This window comes from Hippoglossus hippoglossus, chromosome 16, assembly GCF_009819705.1.
Source record: "Hippoglossus hippoglossus isolate fHipHip1 chromosome 16, fHipHip1.pri, whole genome shotgun sequence".
Classification (NCBI taxonomy): domain Eukaryota; kingdom Metazoa; phylum Chordata; class Actinopteri; order Pleuronectiformes; family Pleuronectidae; genus Hippoglossus; species Hippoglossus hippoglossus.
This window is the reverse complement of record NC_047166.1, coordinates 16946559-16969739: the sequence shown is the minus strand read 5'-3', so window position 1 is coordinate 16969739 and position 23181 is coordinate 16946559. Positions and strand designations below refer to the sequence as shown.

The 23181-nt window shown below is 43.2% G+C and overlaps 1 protein-coding gene across 1 annotated transcript in view; it reads right to left on the bottom strand.

Moving 5' to 3' along the window:
• Positions 1-22735, bottom strand: part of LOC117777303 (A disintegrin and metalloproteinase with thrombospondin motifs 16) — a 60423-nt gene extending 37688 nt beyond the window's left edge. The window contains exons 1-6 of the mRNA XM_034611984.1: positions 22112-22735; positions 21912-22002; positions 18701-19062; positions 6947-7388; positions 4247-4449; positions 617-700 (exon numbers count right to left, since the gene is read on the bottom strand). Of these exons, the coding sequence (XP_034467875.1) occupies positions 617-700; positions 4247-4449; positions 6947-7388; positions 18701-19062; positions 21912-22002; positions 22112-22195 (1266 nt within the window). The 5' untranslated portion in view covers positions 22196-22735. The remainder of the gene's footprint in view (positions 1-616; positions 701-4246; positions 4450-6946; positions 7389-18700; positions 19063-21911; positions 22003-22111) is intronic.
• Between the last annotated feature and the right edge of the window lie 446 nt (positions 22736-23181).

Below are 23181 nucleotides of genomic sequence, written 5' to 3'. Positions count from 1 at the left end.
GGGTGGTTAAAGTAAGGAGGTATATTAATAGTGTATCTTGGACATGAACGATTCAAAATTGCTTGAATTTTCAAAAGCTTCAACCCCATCAAAAAACCCATTGACATCATTCAATGCCAATGCAGTGTATATAAAGAATTTTGGCCCGGCTGTAGTGTAGGTTATATATCTTAAATCCTCTATGTTAGTGGATGGGAGTATAAATCCAATTTTTTTTTTTCCTCAAATATGTTTTTGTCAGTTTGTCAATAGGTCAGTGCTTATGACAGGTAGCCTATTTGGTTATATTCAGGTTATTTGTGCTATAAAAACGGGCTGAAAACCTCATGATGACAGCTGAGACTGGCTTGCGATTGGTTGAGCGTATGTTTCAAACGGGGACCCCTCGCTACCGTGGCTGCTCCATCCCCACAGTTGGCTGCTGAGCAGACTCTGGTTCCAAATGCACAGTGATTGTGCACGGGGATATTTTGGCATCATTTTTGGATAGTGGGAGAAAGCAGAGTTGTTGTCGTGCATCTTAAATACAGTCCATGTTCGGTGCTGTTAAAGAGGATGACATTTTGGACACATGAAGATTTCCCCTGACAGTACTGACAGACTTTGGGATGCTCACCTGCTCTTCATCCAGAAGCACGAGACCCACGATCACTATGTTGATGTTCCCTCCTATTGTCCCGTCTTTGAAGAGACTGGAGACCTAGAAGACAAAACAAAACCAGATGCTATTACATATTGCTAATGCTACTATTTACGAAACAATTTCAATTTTTTTCAATCCATTCGTCAAAGTCCTGTCTCAATGGCAAATTTCTGCCTACAGTTTAACAGCTCTCCAAAGTGACTATAACAGCTGTTAACGACTCGTAAAACTTGGCTAAAACACAATCAAAGACATCATCCTACTGAGCACAGTCCCACATGTTTATTCCCAACCTGATTCCCTGTTATCCAGCTACACCAAGTGAGCACAGACATTTTCACAGAGATTTGAGAGGCTTGATGATAGAGTGTTATTCTGCCATCTGATATGCAGTTATTAAAGTCTTCAACAACCCCCCCCCCCCCCCCCCCCCCCCCCCCTCTCTCTCTTAAAAAGTCCCTTAACTGTCAAAATGTTATGTCTGGAAAAATGCATACAGTGTCCAAAAGTACTTAAATAGTCCCTGTAGCATTTTTCACATAAACACAAGCTAACTGTTCACCTTAAAAACTTGTCTCTGTGTCTTCTTATTGTAAATGTGAAATCATGAGATATTTATGGTCAATATTTTGAAATGCACTTGAACTATATGGGGCGGCTGTGGCTCAGGAGATAGAGTGGGTCAACCACTGACCAGAGTGTTGGTGGTTTGATCCCCGGCTCCTCCAGTGCACTTGCCAAAGTGTCCTTGGGCAAGATACCGAGGCCAAAATTGCCCCTGACGACTTTGCCATGTGTGAATAGAAAATGTCTTTAATAGAAGAAGTACACAGCATATAATAGGAATGTTTGAATGTGTGTGTGAATGGGTGACTGTGGCCTGTAGTGTAAAGCGTTTTGATTGGTCGATTAATCTAGAAAAGCACTATATCTATTTATACAGTCCATTTATATTAACGGTAGGGTTGGTAATTTGTTTCTGCAACACTTTTTATCAGAATTGTTGAAATCCTCTTCACATCCTGATCATCAAAACATAAAGTTGGTAAAAAAAAAAGCCAGGGGCCCTTGCATGAGTGTAGTAAACATAATCATTTTATTCAGACCAAATTAAATGATTCGCCTGCATACCTGTCTGTCAGTAAGCAAGTCTTCACAAGCCAGAGAGACAGCCAGAAGTTAGCAAGCAAGGAAAAGTCGGCTTCTAGTGCTTTCATGAGTTTTTTGGGGTGTGGCGTTGATGAAAGGCCGATGGGAGGGGGTGGGATGTATCCATTGCATATTTCAAAGTGTAGCCTCTTGCTAGCTTCAATCCAGGATTACCAACCCTGCTTTAGGAACAGTATTTGCACCATATTAAGTTCTGACAAATGTCAAATGTCAAGGAGACAATGCACCTTGACATTCCCGTAGAAACAACACACAAAGCCTTTGCAATGGTTTTGCTTAGGTGTGATCCCCACAGCCGCTGTTTCCAATCCAGCGTCTTGTACTCACACAGATATCTCACCATCAGTCATAACAGTTTGGACTTTGAAAGCAGACTCCTGATCTTTTGCCCTGGTTCATTCTCTCTTGAGCCTTGTGAATAACTCAGGTGCCACTCGCTGAACCTTTTTTATTTTCTCTCATCAGGAACACTCTCATTCGATCCTTATGTTCTTGATGTTTGGTCTTCTTCCACACTGACTCACGAGAAGACACACGGCTGTGGTTTGTTACAGAACTCAAGCAAAACCCCAAAAAGGTCAAAGAGGCAATCCAAACCACTCACTTAAACTGAGATGTCCTGGAACATCAGTGTTTGATGGAGTTTCAGTCTTACACATGTCAACAGATTCAATGAATCACTGCCTCATAAAAGAAACAATCACAGCCCTTTCCATAGCGCTTCAGCACTTTGTGGTAGAGCCAATTTTTTTAAAATATGTAATTAAAAAGATATTTCTGAAGTCTGTCCAGGCTCGAGCGAAGAAAACATAAATCTATCTAAAAACTTGAAAAGCATATCAGATTTAGCTTTAAACTAATATTAAATAATCTTTCCCATGGGAGCGGACAGGTGGGGCAGGGAGTCGGGTGTTTTGTGTGAAACTCCACACTGTATTTAGGTGACTCCTCTGAGGGCAGGCTGTGACTACTCCAGCTTGGTTTCAACTAAAGGGAACCATGTTTTGAAAATAGATGGATTATCTTTGGATTTGTCAGTCACTCACTAAGTAGCAAAACGGCCGTGACGGAATTTGCTTGCATATCAGCTGCGAGGGACAGGGGTCACTGTAAGCGCTGCGGCGGTGATCTCACCCAGATATCGGTTTCATGTTGTTAGATACGCTCTTTCTGATAAGTGAGAACAGGGTCGTCCAGTCACTAAGCTCTAATCGATGGTAAACTTACTTATGTGTGGCAAATCAATTTGTGCCGCCCTTTTTTTATGCAAAAACAACAAGTTTGAATTCAGGTTGTAGCCTTGAAAGTGTGTAACGTGCACAAACCTAATTTGATAAGTGAATATATTCTGTGTTACAATATTGTTGAAGCTATTTGTAAATGTTAATTCTTACATAAAGCTGAATAAACGCTGTATAGCCAGTTGGAAACATGCTACATAAGTGCGCTAACTTGTTCACACCAAGTAAACATGCTGATATTTAGAAGTTACTTTTAAATTGTTAATGATTTTTGGTTAGCATGTGAACTCACTGTACAGCTTAAGCTAATGGGAACGTGATTAGTTTAGTAAACATCTCATACCATAAACCTATAATCAGTTAAAGCCCAAAATACGGGTTAAAGAGAGCTGATGGTGATGACACATGACCTCATGATGCCCAAAATTGGCATAATGCACGCCTAGCAGCTAGTCATGCCCACCCCATAACTAAAGCCCAATTCATGCTTCTGTGTCGAAGCTATGCCGTAGCCTACGCGTGGACGTGTACCCAATGCAGAGCCCTACACCGTACCCTGATGTGCACCTCCCCAAAAATGTAACTGCATGTTGAGGTGATGCAGACCAAGCAGACTCACTGCCATTTTCTTTTCTTTGTTGCAGAAAAAGTAATTGCTCTTCAACATCTATCAGCTCCAGCTCCAACACGATCCGCTTAGTAACACTTGCCATTGTTCTGAAGTAAACAGAGATGCCAGAGAATTTGGAAATAAGCGGACCAGAAACCGGAGGCATAGAAACTCTGCTGCCACTAGCATTTCTGCGGTGTAATTGTAGCACGACTCACACACACCTACGCACAACTATGAATGCTTGGCCCCGTGCATAGGCTACGTGCGTACTTATGGCATAGCTTTGACACAGAAGCATGAATCAGCCTTAAGCGAGAGTGGAGGCTGACAAATCACAACAGAGAGGGCAAGCTGGCCAATCAGAGCAGCCTGGGCTTTATCTGGATGGGGCCCATAAAGAGACAGGAGCTAAAACCAAGTGTTTCAGACAGAGGCTGAAAAGAGGAGCTGCAGCAATGGAGTATAAAGAAAGTTCAATGCGTTTTCTGAACATAAGAGCATGCACATTTTTCAGGTGATAACCCAAATCAAAATTAAGAAACTGAACAAAAGCATATGCCTTCTTTAACTTTCTCTCACCATATTAAGCACAGTAAGAACATATGTAGTTATGTTCTCATGGCCGTGGTTATCCATCATCTTTCTGTCCACCACCACCAGCGTCTCCACGTTGAGCTTCTGATTGGCTTCGTTCTTCATCAGCACTGCCCTTTTGTTCCTGGGGATGAACTTGTACTCGTCTGGGAGGATAAACACATCCTCCTCTGGAGGTTTGGGCATGTCTGGAAACAGATCGGGGAGAGATAAAGGGAATGAGAATGAATGAACTTGTTAACTGTTTGGAAGCACAAATGATGTGGTGACAATTGAAGCAAACTAAATGAAGCTTTATGCATAACACACTGTGGCTGCAGAGTAATTAAGTATAAACTCAGCGACAGTGGGTTGTAGGTGATTGATGAAAGAGAAAACAATAGCGCATACAATAACAATTTAATAGCAATTCTAACTTCTATTACAAATATACAATCAGTCTGTCCCACAGCTGATTATACTGTATGTTGCACAAGAGTTGAAATGAACCTGCAGCCACTTGCCAAAGGGTCACCTTTGCTTGTGAGTGTTAACCAGCTATTCTGGCAAGTAGCTGACAGCCATCCGGATGATTTACTATACTCTCACGTTCATGACTTGATGTCATGGATAAACTGCAAACTGAGCTTTCTTACCACTGTTGACTCTGGCAGTGTCACTGTTATGCTACCATTAAGTTAAGTGTGAAACCACAGTGTGTAGTGTACTGTACATTAGCAGCACATAAAGCAAGTCAGATTTTATTGATATGCAACTGTTACATGAAAGCTTCACATTCTCTGAGCAGATCCATTTTGCTGTCAACAAAGTCTTCAAGGATCAGTTTCACGTTCTGCTGTCATAACACAACATGTTAGATAATGACGGAGAAAGGCCACAACGTTTCTTGACGAATTAACAGACGTGAACCAAGAATGAACATGTCACTGTTTTAATCCACTTTGCAAACAAAGGTGATTTTGAATGGGGGACGGGCATGCTGTGTTAGGTTATGCAATGACGTAAATTGCAATGAATTCACAATACAAACTTATTGTGAAAACTTATCAGCACTTTAAGTGACTTCGACAAACACAGACAATGTTGACCTCAAATGCAGTTTGGTCTACGTGACAACTCCCCTTTTGAAACTAGAAGGCCATTCAGGAGAGTGCATACCTCTTGTTGCCTCTGTGAAAAACACCTCACATTCAAACTATGCAGGAGGTGCATAGTAAAAAAAAAAACAGCCAGCCTTCAACCATTGTGGCCTTTGACATTATCGCCTCAAATCTCATCTTTCATGTTTTCAAGTTATCAAAACTTTCACCAATCACTGTCTGACTGCGATAAACCATCGAGGTTCAAAAGGTTGCTTACATAGGGGGAAAGCAGGTGAGCGACCAAAGTGCCCTTTTTGACTAAAACATGGCACAGGTGCTCGGTGATGTCACTGCGCGGGAATGTAAACACCAGTGTGTTTTCACAGGGGACGGACAGCTGGGGTTCTGCAGGGTAATGGCGGCGGTACCAGTCCAATCCCTGCCTGCTCGCTCTAAAATGACCCCTGTGACACCCGCAAAGTTAACTGATCTCGTGGCAAGTTTCTCGAGGGCAAACATTTGTCACGGTGTTTAAGTGAATATAAAACGTTTCCCATAACCTCTCGCAGCTGAAGTCACTAATGAAGTCAAGCATCAGGGTAAATAGTGAAAATATAGTTAGCACATGTCATCATGTGAGAGTCACATTGAAACCTCCTTGAGTAGGGACATTTGGACTGACAAGGAACATTTTAAATCAACTTTCTAACTAAATAAGGTTGCTTTTACTTTTCACCTTTTGTGGATGAAAACAGCCTTGTTGTATTTCTCCTCAACACACACACAGGGGCTAATAATGTGTAATTTCCTGCACAAATACAGCCTGTGTTGTAGGTGATTTCTACACTCATTAGCATTCATGAACATGGGAACCTGTTCTCTTGGAGTGATGTGGTCTCTGTTCCCATTACACCCAACCAACCACAACCCCTGTGAGGCCGACCGCTAAAAGAATTAACCCGTAAATGTCAACAAACAGAATTGCTATCTTGTGTCAATCTTTTCCTTTTCTGTGTGAAACTGTAAGTGGCGAGATAATTCCTCAAAATGTGCCTTAACCTCTTACTAACTTAGTTACATCCTGACATTTAACACTTTATATTATGACACGGTCTTAAATGTGTAATGTGAGAAGTGTGTCTATGTGGGAACGTTGTTCTTTCAGTGTCAAATGTTAAACCATTTTTATTTGAGGGACTGGAAATGGTGCAAAAAAGGCTAGATGGTAATTTTAGAGCAAAATTAGTTTCATTTAGTGAGTAGAAGACGATCAAATGGCAAATATCTTTTAGATGGAGGAAAATATGTGAGGAAGATAAATGTCACTGTCAAATCAGTTGGTGAAATATCTAAAAAGTTCAAGCACTGCTCTTGTCTTTTTACTTTCCATGTCCCGAGGGCTTAGTTTGATTTATCGAGCTCAGAGAGAGAAACAATTAAATGTGTGTTACACCGTTAGCAGAGCAGTACACTCTGTCTCCCTGATCACTCAACATGTGCACGAGGAACAATCGCAGGAATCTTTAATGCGGAGGAGGCCCGTCACTGTGCACTAATGCTGCACGTTATATGTGGACCAGAATGAGAAACAGCCCTTACATACATTTCTTCCGTCTCCCGCAGAAGTGCTGCCTCTGCTTATCCCCTTGTCTGTAGTCGCTGTCGTGGCGATGGCCGCCGCGGTGAAGGTCACTGCCACGGTGCTCCGCCGGGTCGCCATCGCTACTGCTGTTACTGTTGCCCTGGTGGTAATGGTGGCTGTGCCTTTTCTGCTGGTGCTCTTCATCAACCGTGTTGTAGGTGGCGTCTCTTGTGGATGTCTCTGTGACAAAGTGTCCGTGCGACCCGAGAGGGGTCGGATCTGCCGACCTCTTGAGCAGGGCCCTCTGCGGGTGACCTCTCCGCTCCGTCTGCAGGTCCCTCTGGCTCCTGTAGAGGATGTGCGGCTGGTGACTGGAGGGTGCTGTGAAGTTCTCTCTCTGGGCGAGGCTGAGGGACACGGGTCTCAGGAAGTAGTCCGCATCCTGCGTTCTGATCAAACCTGACTAGAGGCAAAACAGAGAGTTTATTAGTCTTTACATTAATGGCTATTATACCTAAAATGCTTTTCAACAGCTCGTCCTCGTTCCCGGCAAGAAGCCTAATGGGCTGCAGTCATATATAACCAATGAACAAAACCTTCTCCAGCTATTCGTTTAGCTCCCGCAATCTGTCTCTGTCAGCAATTAGTCAGGATTTGACTGCTGGGTCACTCTGAACCTGACCCTCTTAAACCACTGGCTGTGTTTCTTCATGTTCAACATCTGTTTTGCTGTTCAGTGTCAGAAGTTATCTGAGCCAAATCTAAATAAGGACAGGTCAGACAGTAAGAGTTTCAAGCCAAAAACAAAAAAGGGGCAGAGTGTGGATGAAAATAGGAGGCATCTCTAATCTGCATTATACACTAGAGGTTCTCAAGGTTTAGGCATTACTCACTTTATGTTCGAAATCTAACAAAGAAAATAGCTCGACAAAGGTTATCTGAGTATAATATGTAACAAACGCTTTCTAAAAGTGTGTTCTTAGATGTTATGAATGTTCCTAACTCCTTAAAAACTGCTGCCACTTAAAGTACCAGTGCCTTAAGCTTTTGATATAAGAGGATAAGTTGTGGGAAAACCTATTATAAATCCCGTAAGAGCTGGCCGACAAAAAAATTCTTCATTTGACCTTATTCTCTCTATTTCAGCCTCGGTCTCTTTGGGAGGAAGAGAGAGACATTTTCAGCTTTCATGTTCCACTTTCAATAAACCTCTATCAAAACAGCCGACTCAGACACTGGGAGATTATTTTCTCTCGCTCTCTGCCTCTCTTTGTCTCGCTCCGTCTCTCCAAACACACACCACATCTGTGTTGACAGTCAACTGGCACGTAGCGTTTGGACCGTAAACCGCGCTTTGGCAGTAAAATGTGTTTAATTGACTACAGTCGGCTTTTGTTTTTTCAGCACGAGTGGGAGATTCTTCATCGCCGCGGCCTGATACAGTGGCAGCGGCGCAGTGTGTCCTGTTGTGATTGTATATGTACAACATGTGTGTCTGTGTGACAGTCCCAAGACAGTGACAACAAAGGGTGAGAGACATTTGGAAAGACAGAGATTATACATATGTGATTACAATGTACATGTGTCTATCTATATGTTTATGACAGTGGGAGAGTCCCTAGCATCTCCTGGAGATGTATTCAATGTAGATACAATGAGTCTCAGCACGGACTAACCTCATTTCATCATCACTCCCGAACCCAGGCCTCTACCTCTACAGCTTTGAGAGTGCGCACAGGAATCTGCAAATGTGTATTCTGACTCTGTGTGTCATTTAACTTGTAAACATGTAATAAATGTGTTTGCAACTGTATTGAGATTTGTACATGTGTAGAGAAATCTGCAAACACATTCACAGATCAGTGAATGTGTTCATAAATCATACATAAATATTTGTGGCTGAAAAGGCTTTTAATCCAAGAGCTGGAAATGCAGACAAGTCATCAATTACAACTCAGACGGGCCTTGCAATTGGATGTCGTTTCACACAAGATTCTTGCTACACTTCTGCCACGGCATATCTGCAAAGGGGTGTGGGGATTTGTGGAGTTTTAGAGCAGCTAAAACTGAGAAGTTTGGAAACCCTACTGACCCTATTTTAGACTCTCACAACTGCTTCCTGATTGGGTCTTTTCTGTCACGACGTACCGTTTGCCGCTCCGTCATGCTGCTATTACATGACCCTCCTCCGGAAGGAAGCAACTGGCACTAGCCTCGGCTTCCAGTGTAGAACGCAACATGGATAATCAATTGCAAGAGTTGGTGAGCCTGATGTCTTTGCTAACAGCTGTTGTGCAGTTAAATTCTGCATTAATTCAATTCTACACAGGTACAACTGCTTATACACGTAGGAGACAAGGTGTTACTCGTGCAATCTGTGTGGTCACGTGACATGCATTAACAGGCTTGTGAGTATGGACAGGGACGAAAACTGATATGGCGCCAAGCACTCACATGGACATTGTTTTACTTTGAAGATGCCGTTCTTAGTACAGATGTAGCCTGAAAGTGCTCAACTATTCCTGGGCATGATGGCTGCTGTCAATGACACAACCTCTTTGAACAGTCCACAGGTAACATTTACGGTTCTTTTTTAAACGCATGCATTATTCGCTCTAGAGCAGCTACGTTAGCGTGTTTTTCTCACACTTTGCATTATCAAAACAACAAACAGAGAACTAGGAGATTTAAGTTAACATGCATACGTCTATTTGACTGTCAAAGCAGTCTGTGGCTCACGTTCGCTTGAATCCCACTGTTAGGTTTTATGCCTGAGCCACAAGCCTGTGTGGAGCAGTCGCTGTTTACAAGTGGTTCTGCGTCAGATAATGATCATTTCCCACGGTACAGTAACTGGTGTTTGACAGACAGCAAAACAGAGACACGAGAAATATATTTGGAGACATATTTACGACCGGAAACAAACTTTTTGGCCCAGTACTTATTGAGATGATTATGATCTTTTCAACACTTTAAAAAACACACTCACAAAAAAACAACAACAAAAAACCAATGCATACTTTTTGATGAAGTCCTCAGTTTGCATGTTTTGCTAGCAGCATACCAGCACTGTCTTTTCTGTTTTGTGTGTTAAAATCCTCCCTTAAAGCTACAAAGGTGGTTGTCCTGCAGGATTCCAGACAATGTTGCGTGGAATTCTGACTACTGACTTTGTTGCAACACAGCAGTTTGCTTTGAGGAATGAGTACGAGGGGAGGGGCGGGTTGGTCAATTATTGGGAAAAGGAGAAAGAGAGAAAAGAGAGCTACACGCTTACTAATGCATTACCACCTTCCACTTTCGGCCTGACTGCCAATGGTCAAGAAACATACAGTTGTTCGTGCCAGGAACCCGGGCCAGGACCGTTGGTTGCAATCACATGTGACAACCGATGCGTGATCCCGTCACGTGCATGGCACCCGCCCCGGGCCGCGGCATAATCACAGGCGATTGTCACAATTCGGCTCAAAGTCACGGTGAGGCCCTCTGACCTGAACTGTGCTGCTGTCAACCTTCAAAACTTCACATGTTAAGCACTCATTCTTTCTGGGTGGGTGGCTGCAGGCAAAGGGGCGAGCTACAGAGAAGCAGCTCACGTGATGGTTAAATAATAAAAAGCTTTCTGCCTGTTTGGTGTATTGATCCAAAAAGAGTTTGGAGGAGGGGAATGGAATCAAATGTTTTGGTGTTGTTGTTTTTATCATAAGGGGTTATTTTTGGTCAGCTCCTTTTCGTGGTCAGTAAAATGAGATGGGACAGATAATAAAGTAGGAAATGAATAATGGGAAGAGACAACCACAGGACTTACAGCTGTAGCCTTTAGACCAAACTGTTTAGATAGGAGCTGTAACAGAAACTGTCATGGTTTGATATATATTAAAAGTAGCCTGGAGTTGACAGGGGGATCTGGCCGACATTCAGACCTTAAAAAGGGTGGAGATACATACATGGCTGTATTACTTCTAATAGTTGCTGTGTAAGCTTATTTTCTGCCAACTCCCTTTAACTCATGTAGTGAGAAACATTTGCTCTCACTGTATTCTAAGCAGCATGAGTGCACAAAACAAGCAAAGTAGAATCATGCAGAGGTGGTATTTAAAAAAAACGGTGCAACCTAAGCTAACGTCACTCCACTTGAGGCACGTCAATAAGTGTGAACGTCATGAGAGCCATGGCTGCATTTCACGGTGACAACGTTCTCCCCGTGACCTTTCACTTCTGTCAGCACCACGTGCATGCAGCAAGTCACAGTGTATGGTTTCTATGGACTGGTCTGTGTTTCCAGCATTGGTGCTGAGGTTTGGGGGTTTATGTTGTCATCACATTGGTGCAAAAGAGCTACGTCGGTCCTATTCTCATGTACGTCAAAATGAGCAGTGTGACATGGGACACAGTTCATTCCTACATGGGGGCCTGGAGATCTCCAGGGGTCCTTGAAAAAAGTTCAAACAGGTTCTATCAGCCGGAGATAAATATATAAATAGCTGCCCCCTGCCAGGGAGGTTGTGTTGTCACCCCTTGTCCGTTACTTGGCGGAATACATCGAAACTTGGTGGCAGGATGTGGTATGCGTCAGGGAAGAACCCATTCAATTTTGGTGTGGATCCGGATCAGGGGTCACACTTTCCTTAACATTGTGTGGCATTTTTGGACATCTTCATTGATTTCCCAGGGACTAATTTATGGATCTTGGCATATTTAGGGGACTGATACTCATGGGTGTGTAAAATGTGGAGCAGCTTGATTGAATTTAAGGGGACTGTTTGGCCTTGGCGGAGTTATGCGCTCTATTGTAGTTGTTGAATTCATTCTGTCTATTATGTCTGTAGGTTTTTGGATTTATGAAAAAGACGATCAATCAGATGTTGACGATATATATTTGCGTTGGTCTAAATTCTTCTGAAACGTGTTTGTTTGTAGTGTGTGTAACAAGCTTCTATTTGTAGACAGAGCCAGTGACCATATGTAAAAGTAGTGTTCTGCATTACAATGAAGTCAAAGTGTTTCTGCCTTAAACAAAGCAACATGCATCCTCCTCCTCAGCATGACGACCAGCAAATCCTCACAGTTAATCCCACAGATGTCTCCAGTCTGCAAACTCTGCACGACCTCAGAACAAAACAACATGTATCGCTACTTTCTTCAAATGTGTGTTTGTGTGAGCGTGTGTATGCATTCGAGCCACTATGTCCAGAGATTAGGTCACACGAGTGCCTTTCCTAAATAGCCAAAGTCATCAGATTACACACTGCGCTCGCCGAGGTGCAAATAGCAGTCGTAAAATGCTGAAACACTACTTGGGAGGGCGCAAACAGCTGGAGTCTCTGGAGTCAGACGCATCCAGACAAGCAGGGACAGGAATTGGACGAGGGGTAATGGTGGTGGTGGAGGGGGGTGTCGGGAAGAAGTGGTAGGAAAACGGAACTAAGGGGGTGGGGGGGGAGCATTCAGTGCATTACAAGGTGCTCCTGACTGTGTGCAGTATATGGTTCGCTCGTTCTTTCTTGCACAGCTCCGTTTAACTTGCTTTTTCCTGGCGGGGACCCGAAAGCATATAGCATATACTTAATACTTTATAGTCAAGTTTAGAAAGTCTAATACAGAGATTTACTTATTTACTTATTTACTTATTTACCACGGTTTTATGTATTATAACCAAACATAAAACATAAAGTGAAAAAAAAATCTCTTCCTCAATAAATGAAATAGCTTGAGATCTTCAAACAATCCTTCTCTCAACAGACCAAAGTGCAACAATCATTCTTTCTTGTCACTGGTCCGTGCAAACTGGTTCCATGGCGGCTAAATTTCTAGCAGCTGAAGGCAGCAGGGATCCAAACTTTGGCTCAGTGTTGACAGTGCTTATTGGAAAGAAATGGGAACAGCTCTCTGACACCACACTTCAGCACCAGACACCATTTCTTCATCAATTAGCAATTTCACTTCAGGCTCCACCTAAGTCATCTGCTGGCCCGCCACCCACAACACGTTCCACAAACTGGAGGTTTATCAATTTGGAAACTGCGAACCGACCTAGTTCCAGTTTCTGAGACACGTGTCCATGACTCAATACCTAATCTGCTTCTTATAACCCAGGCAAACATGAGTGATGTTAGCAAACAATAAAACCAGTTACAATCCTTCAAGATCATCGTTGCCGAGAATTGATTGCGACAACCTGCCAAGACCACACTGCATGCTTTTCAAAGCTCCGTCACATCAAGAGCCCATCGCTCATATATCCTTGGAAATCCCAGAGGTGGGACGAGTCTGCAGCATTCTATTATTACCACTACTACAACGAGCCCCGGGGGCAACACACCCGTCCTTTTACAAGAGGAAAACACATGACCTCCAAGTGATTTGTGGTGGGAGGAGATTTAACATTTCCCTTTGGTACAAAAGGAAGGTGTGCATTAGCAGTCTGGGTGAAATTAGATTAGACAAACAGATAGAGATGCATGTGAAGAGCAGGGATAATGGTGCGTGTTATGAGGTGAAAAAGAGCCAGGGACAGAGCTCGAAAGGTCCCAGATTAATGATTCCTAGTTTACAAAGTGACGGATGGTTATTTTTATGGAGGCACATTTCTAAGACATTAAACTGAACGGAAAAATTTCCATTTGTGGAACAAGCAGTTGTGACTGCATTGGATGCTGTGCCACCATTTGCCCAAACCATGGTTATATTTTATCAAGGAAGCATGTGACTCTTTCCAGTTTGTGGAAGCAGACCAGATTACTCTCCAAGAGCCAACAAGTATTATTTTGTCTGATTAGGACTTAACGCAAAAATAAATCATTTGAAGCTTCTTTCAGACATGCACTGAACTCCAGATAATCTCTTAGAAATGATCTGGAGGGGCTGCATGTGAGAAGGCAAATGTCCAAATCAGTTGCTGCGGACATCTTTCTCCAGAGTTTTTCCAACCAGCCCCCAAGAATAAACTCTGGATAATGTCCAAACAAGCAATAGATGCAAAACTATAAAAAACTTCTGGTGATAAAGGCAGACGCCTGTGCCAATGTGCTGTAAACCATAGTGCGGGATGCGCAGTGGAATCAATTCGCTTAGTCCTGCTTCCGGCATTCTAAATTCCAAATTTGTGAGAAACAAACTGAAGAAAGTGCAGACCTCATTGGGCGGACATTTTCTGAAGTTCATGCCTGAGACTGATGGGAGTGTCTGCAAGTATTTAATCACTCCAAAGTATTGGAGGAATTGAAATTTTGACACAATGACTAAATGAGAAGTTGAAGGATCAGATCATCAGATGTATCCTCTGGGGATTATGAATATTTGTACAAAATTGTGTGCGAGACCAACATGGCCATTCTTTTGCCAGCATGACTAAAAATCCAACAAGATATATCACATACAGGCAAAAAAAAAGATTCATGGTATCAGAGTTACACAAAGCCTGCATGTCACTCCACTCGCCCCTCTACTCCCTCACCCCCATAAAAACCTGACTAAAGCAGATTAAGCTGCAGCATAAAGTCGACACAGAAGAGAACCTGTTTTATGATCACCCCCCCTCCTCCACATGTGCGTATGTGCGCTGTGCACAGTCTCAAACCATTTGGCAGGTGAATAGTGCAGCCAGTGGGACTGGCCTGTTTCTTTCATTTTTATGGTTGAACTCCCCACTGTCATCAAAGCCGGGCTAACCACTATATGGGCTGCCAGAAGTGGGGAGTTGAAAAGGCAACTTATACACATGGCTTTACAACGTAACACTCCTCACAAGGGGGGTTTCACCACTTCTAAATACCATGGAGGAAACAACGACCCTTATTCCTTTTTATCTCTACATCTCACTCTGATCTTTCTTCATCATTCTCTCTGCGTCCGTCATTAAGCCTGAGGAGATACCAGCATGCAGACTGCGTGAGTCGCCCTAAATGCAGATGAATAATGCTGAATCCTTAACAACACAGATGCCTTATCGTGCAAAATGTATCAAGCAATGACAGCGTAAATAAAGTGAGTTGTGTCGTGCTGCAGTTGGAGGCCAGGTGCTCTTACTGATACAGATATTGATCCGAGGCCCTCTGGTCAATATTTACCTGCTGGGTGCCAAATAGGAACCGGACCAAAGTGCAAGGTCTTGTGTGAAGTTTTAAGTTGTCCAGCGAACTTTGACCAATCATAGGCCAAAAAAAAGAACATCTGAAGCTCAGAAGTGCATGTATGCATTTGCACATTGCACACAGTTAACCCTCACAGTTAACAGTTAAGCCAGCTCTTCCTGGTCGCCTTGTGTAATAATACTTGTATAACCCCAACCCTGTAATGCACAATACGGTTATATACATCTTTTTTTTCAGGACAGCCAGGGCCGTCAGAATATGTATCCTGTAGTGATGTCAAATGAATATTTAAATAGTTATATGACCATAAAGACAAAAGAAAAGATTAAACAGAAATTGAATTTCACAGAAAGTTATTCAAATAACAAAGAGAACAATAATGAGCAAGGTTTGTCTAACCCAACACACATCAAAAACTATTCACATTTTTTAAAGAAATGTCACACGTTTTTATTAATAACATCCTGTTGTGCCATGTCTCAAAGCAGTTCCTATCTGCAATGAGACAGAGGGCCACATAACACTACTACTACCACTTCTACTACTACTACTACTAATCTATAGATACCAGGATGGGTTTAATCTCATGATATTCAATTGCACTACGTGTTTGAGATCAGAGCCACACACATGCCCAGTGAGAAACACAACCTCGAAACACACAAATACACAACAGACAAATAAAAGGAAACCCATCTCAAATGTGCAGTGGGCTCGGCACTGCAAGATCAATTGAAATATCACACTACATCCAAACATATGTACAGTGGCCCTGAGAGCTTAACACTTAAGAAAACACAAAATACTGCACACTCACAACACAACCAACCACTTACAACACAAACACATACTCACAGCACTACCAAATGCTGACAACACAACCAAAAACTCATAACACAACTGTATCCCCACTACACTAAAGTACTCACGATACAACAGAATACTCAACCTGTCCAAATCCCCACAACACAGTCAAATACTCACAACACAACCAAATACTCATTACACAACATGTTTCTCTCAATTAATGAAGTGTATTGTGTTATTTTACTTGAAATGGCTAAAGTGTCACAGCCGTGATCTTCAATTTTTAGTGTCCCCTAAAAACACGTCTGTTGTGTTGTGAGAATTTGGTTGTGTTGACTGTTTTTTTGCAGTGTGTTTTCTATTAGCTGTGAATGTGCTGTTTAATTGATGATGTTTCCGCCATTTGCATGTGTTAAATTTATTTGTATGAGTTTTCTTAAATTGTAGTGCATTGAGCCATCAGGACCACTGTGAATATGACTTTTCTAATTTATTTAATTAATTTTATATGCATATAGGAAGGAATGAAACTCATACGGTCGTAAGGGAAATATGATAAAATTCTTACACTGATAAAAAAAATATGTAGCTCAGATCTTGATAAGACACATCTTTTCTTTTTTTTGGGGGAAAAATGATCTTATGATAAACCATCTTCAGCTTTACCCAGGAGTCCAAATACCTTTCTCTGCTGATAAAACTATGGACTTCCCTAATTCACATCAGAAAAATGTCAAATTCCCATTGATTCACTGACACAGTCCTCATTCGTGAGAACCACGTTTACAGTCTCTACAACCCTGGACCTTTTGGCTGGATCTTTTATTGGGATCTGGTCTGAAAATGCAGACACACACACACACACACACACACACACACACACACACACACACACACACACACACACACACACACACACAGAGGAGAAGCATCCCTGGAGATGTGCCATTTTCCGTCTGTTGTTTCAGAGGGCAATTCTCAGACACAGCAGTGGTCCTCCACAACAAAAATATAAACAGCAAACCAGCACAGTCAGGCCTGGAATTTAATGTAATTAAAGACACCAAAATAAAATGGAAAAAACAAGTTAAAGTGAAATGTGGTCATTCTGGTTTTTCAAAGCATTTGTTTGTGTAAAAACAGTGAAAAGACCCAATGAATTTCAATGACTGATTTAAGGTTAAGGTTTACATTTGAAGTTATGCTGTAACAAGGTCCTTTAGATGCAAAGCCACCACAAGTTTGGATCCTCTATGTTCCCTCTGTCAAACTGGGAACGTTGAAGCTGCTGCAATACTTTCTGATAATAGGTGAGACTGAGAGCATTAGTGTGTATTCATAAAGGCCTTTGTTCTCTCGTCCAGACTGGTCAGAGGGCGAGTACAACACTTGAGCTCTTAGACTGGAGCTGCCTCACTTAGACTTCATGTCATTCTTACAGTAATGTTTCCTTTAGGTTCACACAGCAACAGGAGGACCACCGAGGCAAGGACGGAAACTGGGCCAAATTTCTTCCACAGAACACAAACAAACCCAAGTGAAATAATACGAAATTGTACATTTCAGCTATGTTATCCTACATATTGAAAAGATGGCTTTTACCCAGGACCAATGGAATGTAATGAATGAAAAGAGATGGAGAGGAAACTAAGATAACCCCAAACAACTCAGTCTATTCAAAAACAAGCTGCACTGCTGCTAATAACTGATCATTTTGATACCGATAAGTCTGCGACTTTTGAATGAGATATCAGCTTATTTATCGTGTGGATGACTTATATTTCCAAGTTAGCTTTCTATCCTGTTGCAGCACATGTTCACACCCCACCTCCGTCCTTTAAAACAATTCTGTTCAATTAAGTTATCTGTATTTCACAGTTTGCTGTTTACGCCAGCTGCGTTAAGAAAAGATTATTGCTCTGAATTTGTGAACCTACTAAAACACTGAACTGTATAAGGACATGAAAAGCACCAACACATTGTTTCGGCATATTTGTCATGTAGGGCTTTCCTGTCTTACAGAGCAAACATTCTGTGGTGTTTGCAGACTTGACTTTTCCACATCCATTAGTTATCCATTAGCTGATTTGGGCAAAAGTGCAACCTACATAGAAAGAGCAGGGTCTAATGATGCAGGGGCAGACAGGGACTGACGGAGGGAACTTCTGTGCATAACTTGCCAACTTAGCCAGTGGCCTTTTAAGTCAACTTAAGTCAAGTACAAGCCAGTTTTATGGTCGGACAATGCACGGACCCGAGTGCAGCCTCCCAATAGCACACTGAAAGAACTGCTTGATGGCTGAGTATGTGTCAAAGTAGAGAAAAAAAAACGGTGTTTTAACAATGAAAAAATCTGTTTCAATTTAGATTTCCTGGCTGACTGTAATCTGACGGTCTCCTTTCATCCGTCTTTCCCTTCTCACTCGTTCCTTTATCTCCATGTCTGGTTGGAATCTGATGTTTAATATCTTCTAACACAAAATTACAGAACATTTATTTATTCAGTCATGTACTTCCACATAGTCTCTGCTCTAATTCGGTGTTTTATAAACTCTGACTTGAAATCCAAAAAAGGGTCATGGACCTCTGTCTTTCTCCCTCTCTTGGTTTCTGAATGACAAGAACACTGTAATTCTGTGTTTATATTAATGGGATCCCAGGATGAGCCCAGCCTCCCAATTTCCTCTCTGTCAGTAAGTGCAATCACTGCATTCGTTCGGTAAATCAATCTTAATGCTGCCAAAACTACACTGAAATAACAATGTAACACAAACAGACTTTCAAACTGATTGTCCTGATGCAAACACGCACGCCACTCCAGCTCCAGCTCATCCACTCCCTCCTGCAACTCGACTCCGTTCACGTTCAGACTCACCATCCCCATGCATGTGGACAGTGCCACCGAGGAGTTGACCCTCGACCTCAGCGACCCCTGGTAAAAGCAGAGGTCGTCCCGCTGGTGGGCCCTCAGGCTCTTGGTGCCGTTCTTTCCCAGGACCTGGACGGTGAAGCCAGGTGCAATCAGGCTCTCAGAGGCCTCCCTCAGCTCCATGTGGAAGTCCTGCCCCAAGCCGCTCAGCCGGAAGTGGACCGTTTCATTGCCGCCGCCCCCGGTGTTTGACGAGGCCACATCTGGGGTCAGGGATCTGCGTCGCCTTCTGCGCTGGTGATGGGCAACTTCGTGGGAGATGTAAACACCTTGGTGGCTGACCTCGTATGGAGATATGATCTCATATTCTGGAGAGACAGGGAGAGGAAGACAGTTAGGAGGGAGGAGGAAGATGTAAAGCTGGACGATTATTCTTGGTGTTTTGTGAAATAAAATGCAATGACAAGAGATTGAGAGACAAAATGAGAGTGATCAATGAGAAGAATCCAATTTAAGGACAAATCCATTGATATAAAGAAGTTTTCCTGGAATCCAACAGTGCACGATACTGCTGAGAGAAGTCAATGGTCTTATAAGTACAGAGAAATATGTTGTGTATGCAACTTGGCAGAAATATAGGCCCATTGTCTTGTGGTCAGCGAGCACTAATTTGAAAAACCAACACCATTTACTCTGATATACCTCTTGGTGAGTCTACCTTGGCTGCATCACGCACTGGTGAAAAACTACAACCTTTTCCCTCCCTTTGTAAATTCCCCTTGACCTGCCTCATATACTTTTGCTGGCAGAGTCAAGAAAGAGTTACAAGAAAAGGAAGGGATCTAGACACTTCCAACGCAGGCCGTTCGGCGGAGAGTGAATCATGTTTGACCTTAGCGTTTTACTGCAGTTTTTTTTACTACGGCTCAGGCTGGATTACTGCAGGTCATAAAGAGGGCTGGTGGCAGGTCACAGGCCTGGCGTCTTGTGCCGCTTAAACGTCTACTGGTGCCGTGGCCACAGAAACTAACCTGCTTTTCTCCAAAACATCAAATCGAAAGAGTGGCTGACTTTGTGAGCCGCGCCAAAATTGGTTTTCCAGAGGAAATCGTGACAGTAGACGTCGCTCCTGTCCATCCTGTGAGTAAGACCTGACCTACTAAAGGAAGGCATGCTGTGTCCGGGATGAAGCGTGTAATTGTCTTTAAGGCTGCTGCAGGGTTTGGGAGATTTAGAACCTCTTGCTAGAAAGTGAAACGTATTCAATGCAACAAAATGTGCTAAAACTGAGACTGCTCAGAAATTGTTGTTTCATTGTAATTTACTGCTTCTGTGGTGGGTTCTTAGCGGTAGAAAAGTCCTTGATACCCTGAGCCATCCTCACCTTGCAAGTATATGCTCCAGATATACTTTTGGTCTATGAGTAACCAGCAAACAAACAACTGAAACTCATTGATTTTTGCGAAAGCGTTACGATGGCCTCTGCAAACGTGTGTTTGTGCTGGCCATATGGGAAAATGATACACAGCACTTTTGTCGGCTAAAAGTGCACAGAAATAACAGGAACCTTGAACTTACAGTCAACGAGAGCCAGAGTGGGTTACTGTACAGTATGACCTGCTTTAGCGAGTCTGAAATAATGAGTAAATATAGCACGGAGACAGACATGTTTTGGCAGTCAGTGGGAGAAACATGCAGTGGGGTGGACAGACAGTGTGTCATCACTGGCTGTGAGAATGCCTGAGGTTTGAACTTGGCTATTTGGTGCAGTTTGGACAGGCTATGACTTAAAGCCAGACGCACAATATGACATATGATTATTAGTGGATGCATTTATTTAAAGCCCTGGCATTGAGATGAGTGCATGTGTGGTCAGAGCAGGAAGCAGACCAGCGGATCTACCCACTGAGCTTCATGACTGCAGAGAGCAAACACACATCACGTCTCCAGCCTTTTCTGTGCAGGCAACCGGAGCACTTAGGGCGAAAGCAAGAAAATGGTCTTCTCTCTCCATCTCTGCTGCTTTGTCCATCCCCCCCAACTCGCCCCTACACAAACACTCGCTCACACACTCACACACATTTACACCTACTCAACTGTGTTTGTGTGGCGACCTAACTCAAAAACCAGCTGCAGTGACCCATGTCTGACAGTGTACAAACAAAAGAGTCTGCAGGAACAGAGTGCAAGCATGCGTGCACTCACACACACACACACACACACACACACACACACACACACACACACACACACACAGGCATGGCTGCTGGACTGTGACAATATCCTGCAGTGGTTAGTTTGTTGGTTTAGTAGCTCCTGAATGCCATTAGTCCTGATAGGCTCTCTAACCACTGGGCACCTTGGCTTCGTCTTCACAAAACATGCGAACTCTTTCCTCATCCACTCGCATGAATGTTAAACACACTGATGCCTAGCAGTGAAGTTGTTAAAGCGACCGACTGTGAGATGATCTGAAACAGAAATGAGGGTTTCCCCTCTCCCTCATGTTTTAGATCATCTCCACATGTGCCCATGCAGTGAAAGGAGTTTTTAGATGTGTTTGTGTGTCTGCTCTTCGTGGCAACTAAAAAAAGACCAACATAAAACCAAAACAAACAAACAACAGAGACCAAAAGATCGCAAAATGCCAACGCAGTTGCTGACTCAGCACACCACATGGGGTTAGATCCACAAAACGAAAAACAGATGAAATTCTCACTTCCTGCTCACACTAATTACTGAAGTTAATAAGCAGCTAAATTAGACCTCAATGCATCTTCTTTTTTTTAAGTTTGACTTCCCAGTGGCTTATTACAATTTAAGTGCACAAACACACAGGAGCCATTTTTTATATTTGAATGTCTTAACTGCCTCCACAAATTAAATAGAATTTCATTAGCTTCAAGTAAGAGGAATCATCTATCTAAAACAAATGTAACTACTTAATTCCTAATTTCTCTCCAGCCTGCAGCTCCTCTGGTGCAGCAGACAGTGATGGCTCTGTGTCAGGGTGCAGGTCGCCCCCTAGCGGTGAAGAGAGGCCAAACACAGCGGCGCAGGTGAGTGCAGTCTGATGCTGCCGGCGCTTTGAGGGACGTGAATGACTTTACTGTTGTTTTTAAACCTTGTTTACCATGAGGCTGCACTTTCACAACAACAACCTCAACCACAGGCTTAGAATCAGTACGTCCCATGCACCACTGGACACATCTCCTACCTGTATTTCCAGGTAAATTGAGAAACCGGAGTAGAGCCGATGCTTCCCTCTGGGATTCTGCACCGTCAGCACCATTACTCCAAGTCAAGCTCTGCAAGAGAAGGAAGACTGTGTGAATTGTCACGAGAGGAAAGCCCTCACTTTGTCATGTGAAGTTGAGGAGCTCTGCCGTGCGTGTGCAAGAACAAAATCGGACTTACTCTGCCCAGGGCGGAAAAACAAAAGAGATGGAAGAAGAGCGAAGTCCAGTTGTTCCACGCTGCGCAAATCCGAAAGGAAGTCATGTCTGTGGATCACCCACAGCCCCAAAGACACTGGACCCTGTGCCACACGGTCACTTTCCACATAAACCAGTCCACCAGCAGGAGCAGGAGCAGGAGCAGGAGCAGCAGGAGCAGCAGGAGCAGCAGGAGCAGCACTTCTGCAGGAGTTGTAATGAATGGAGCATCAACGGCTTTCAGACGCACGCTTCTTAAGTTGTTTGGTCTCCATTCATTTCCATGCGTAAAATCCCTGAGCAGCAAACCGCATGAACTCAACTCCTCTCTCCCGACAACTCATTTTTCTTAATTCCACTAACGTCTCTCTCTCTCTCTCTCTCTCTCTCTCTCTCTCTCTCTCTCTTTCTCCGTCTCTCTCTCTCCTTGTCTCACACGCGCTCCCTCTCTCTCTCTACCCGGTGACCCCCGCGGACCATTTTGACTCCCACTGAAATCATGTGATTGTCTTAAATAGCAGACTCTCTCTCTCTCTCTCTCTATGAAAGTCGCAACTGAGTCCGAGTCGGTTTCCACCGGGAGCACTGACTGAACACAAGGCTGCTGGGGACTCTCTCTCTCTCTCTCTCTCTCTCTCTCTCTCTCTCTCTCTCTCTCTCTGTCAGTGTGTGTGTTTTGAGGTGTGTGTGGGGGTGGTAAGTACAGCCTCTCCAGCCAATCAAATTTGACACCTGTGAGACCTGTGAGACAGGGTTCAGCACAGTTAGGTGACAAATTGCATCTCCTATAACCTGCAATAACAAACTATTTGTTATGTTGGTTCCACCTCAGCTCATTTGATGCATTTCTTAACATGTGCACAGGAATGAGAATGTTTTGTTTTTTTTGTGAATTTCAGTAGTCTAGGTTCCGTAACCCAAACTCGATCTGCAGATTACACCCTGCAGCAGGTAATCAGTAATTTATGATGGATTACAGTCTGAAATTTCACCCCTGACCCCTGTTTAATCCGCTCGTCATTCTCCCATCTCCCCCTGTATTCCGCAGCTGCA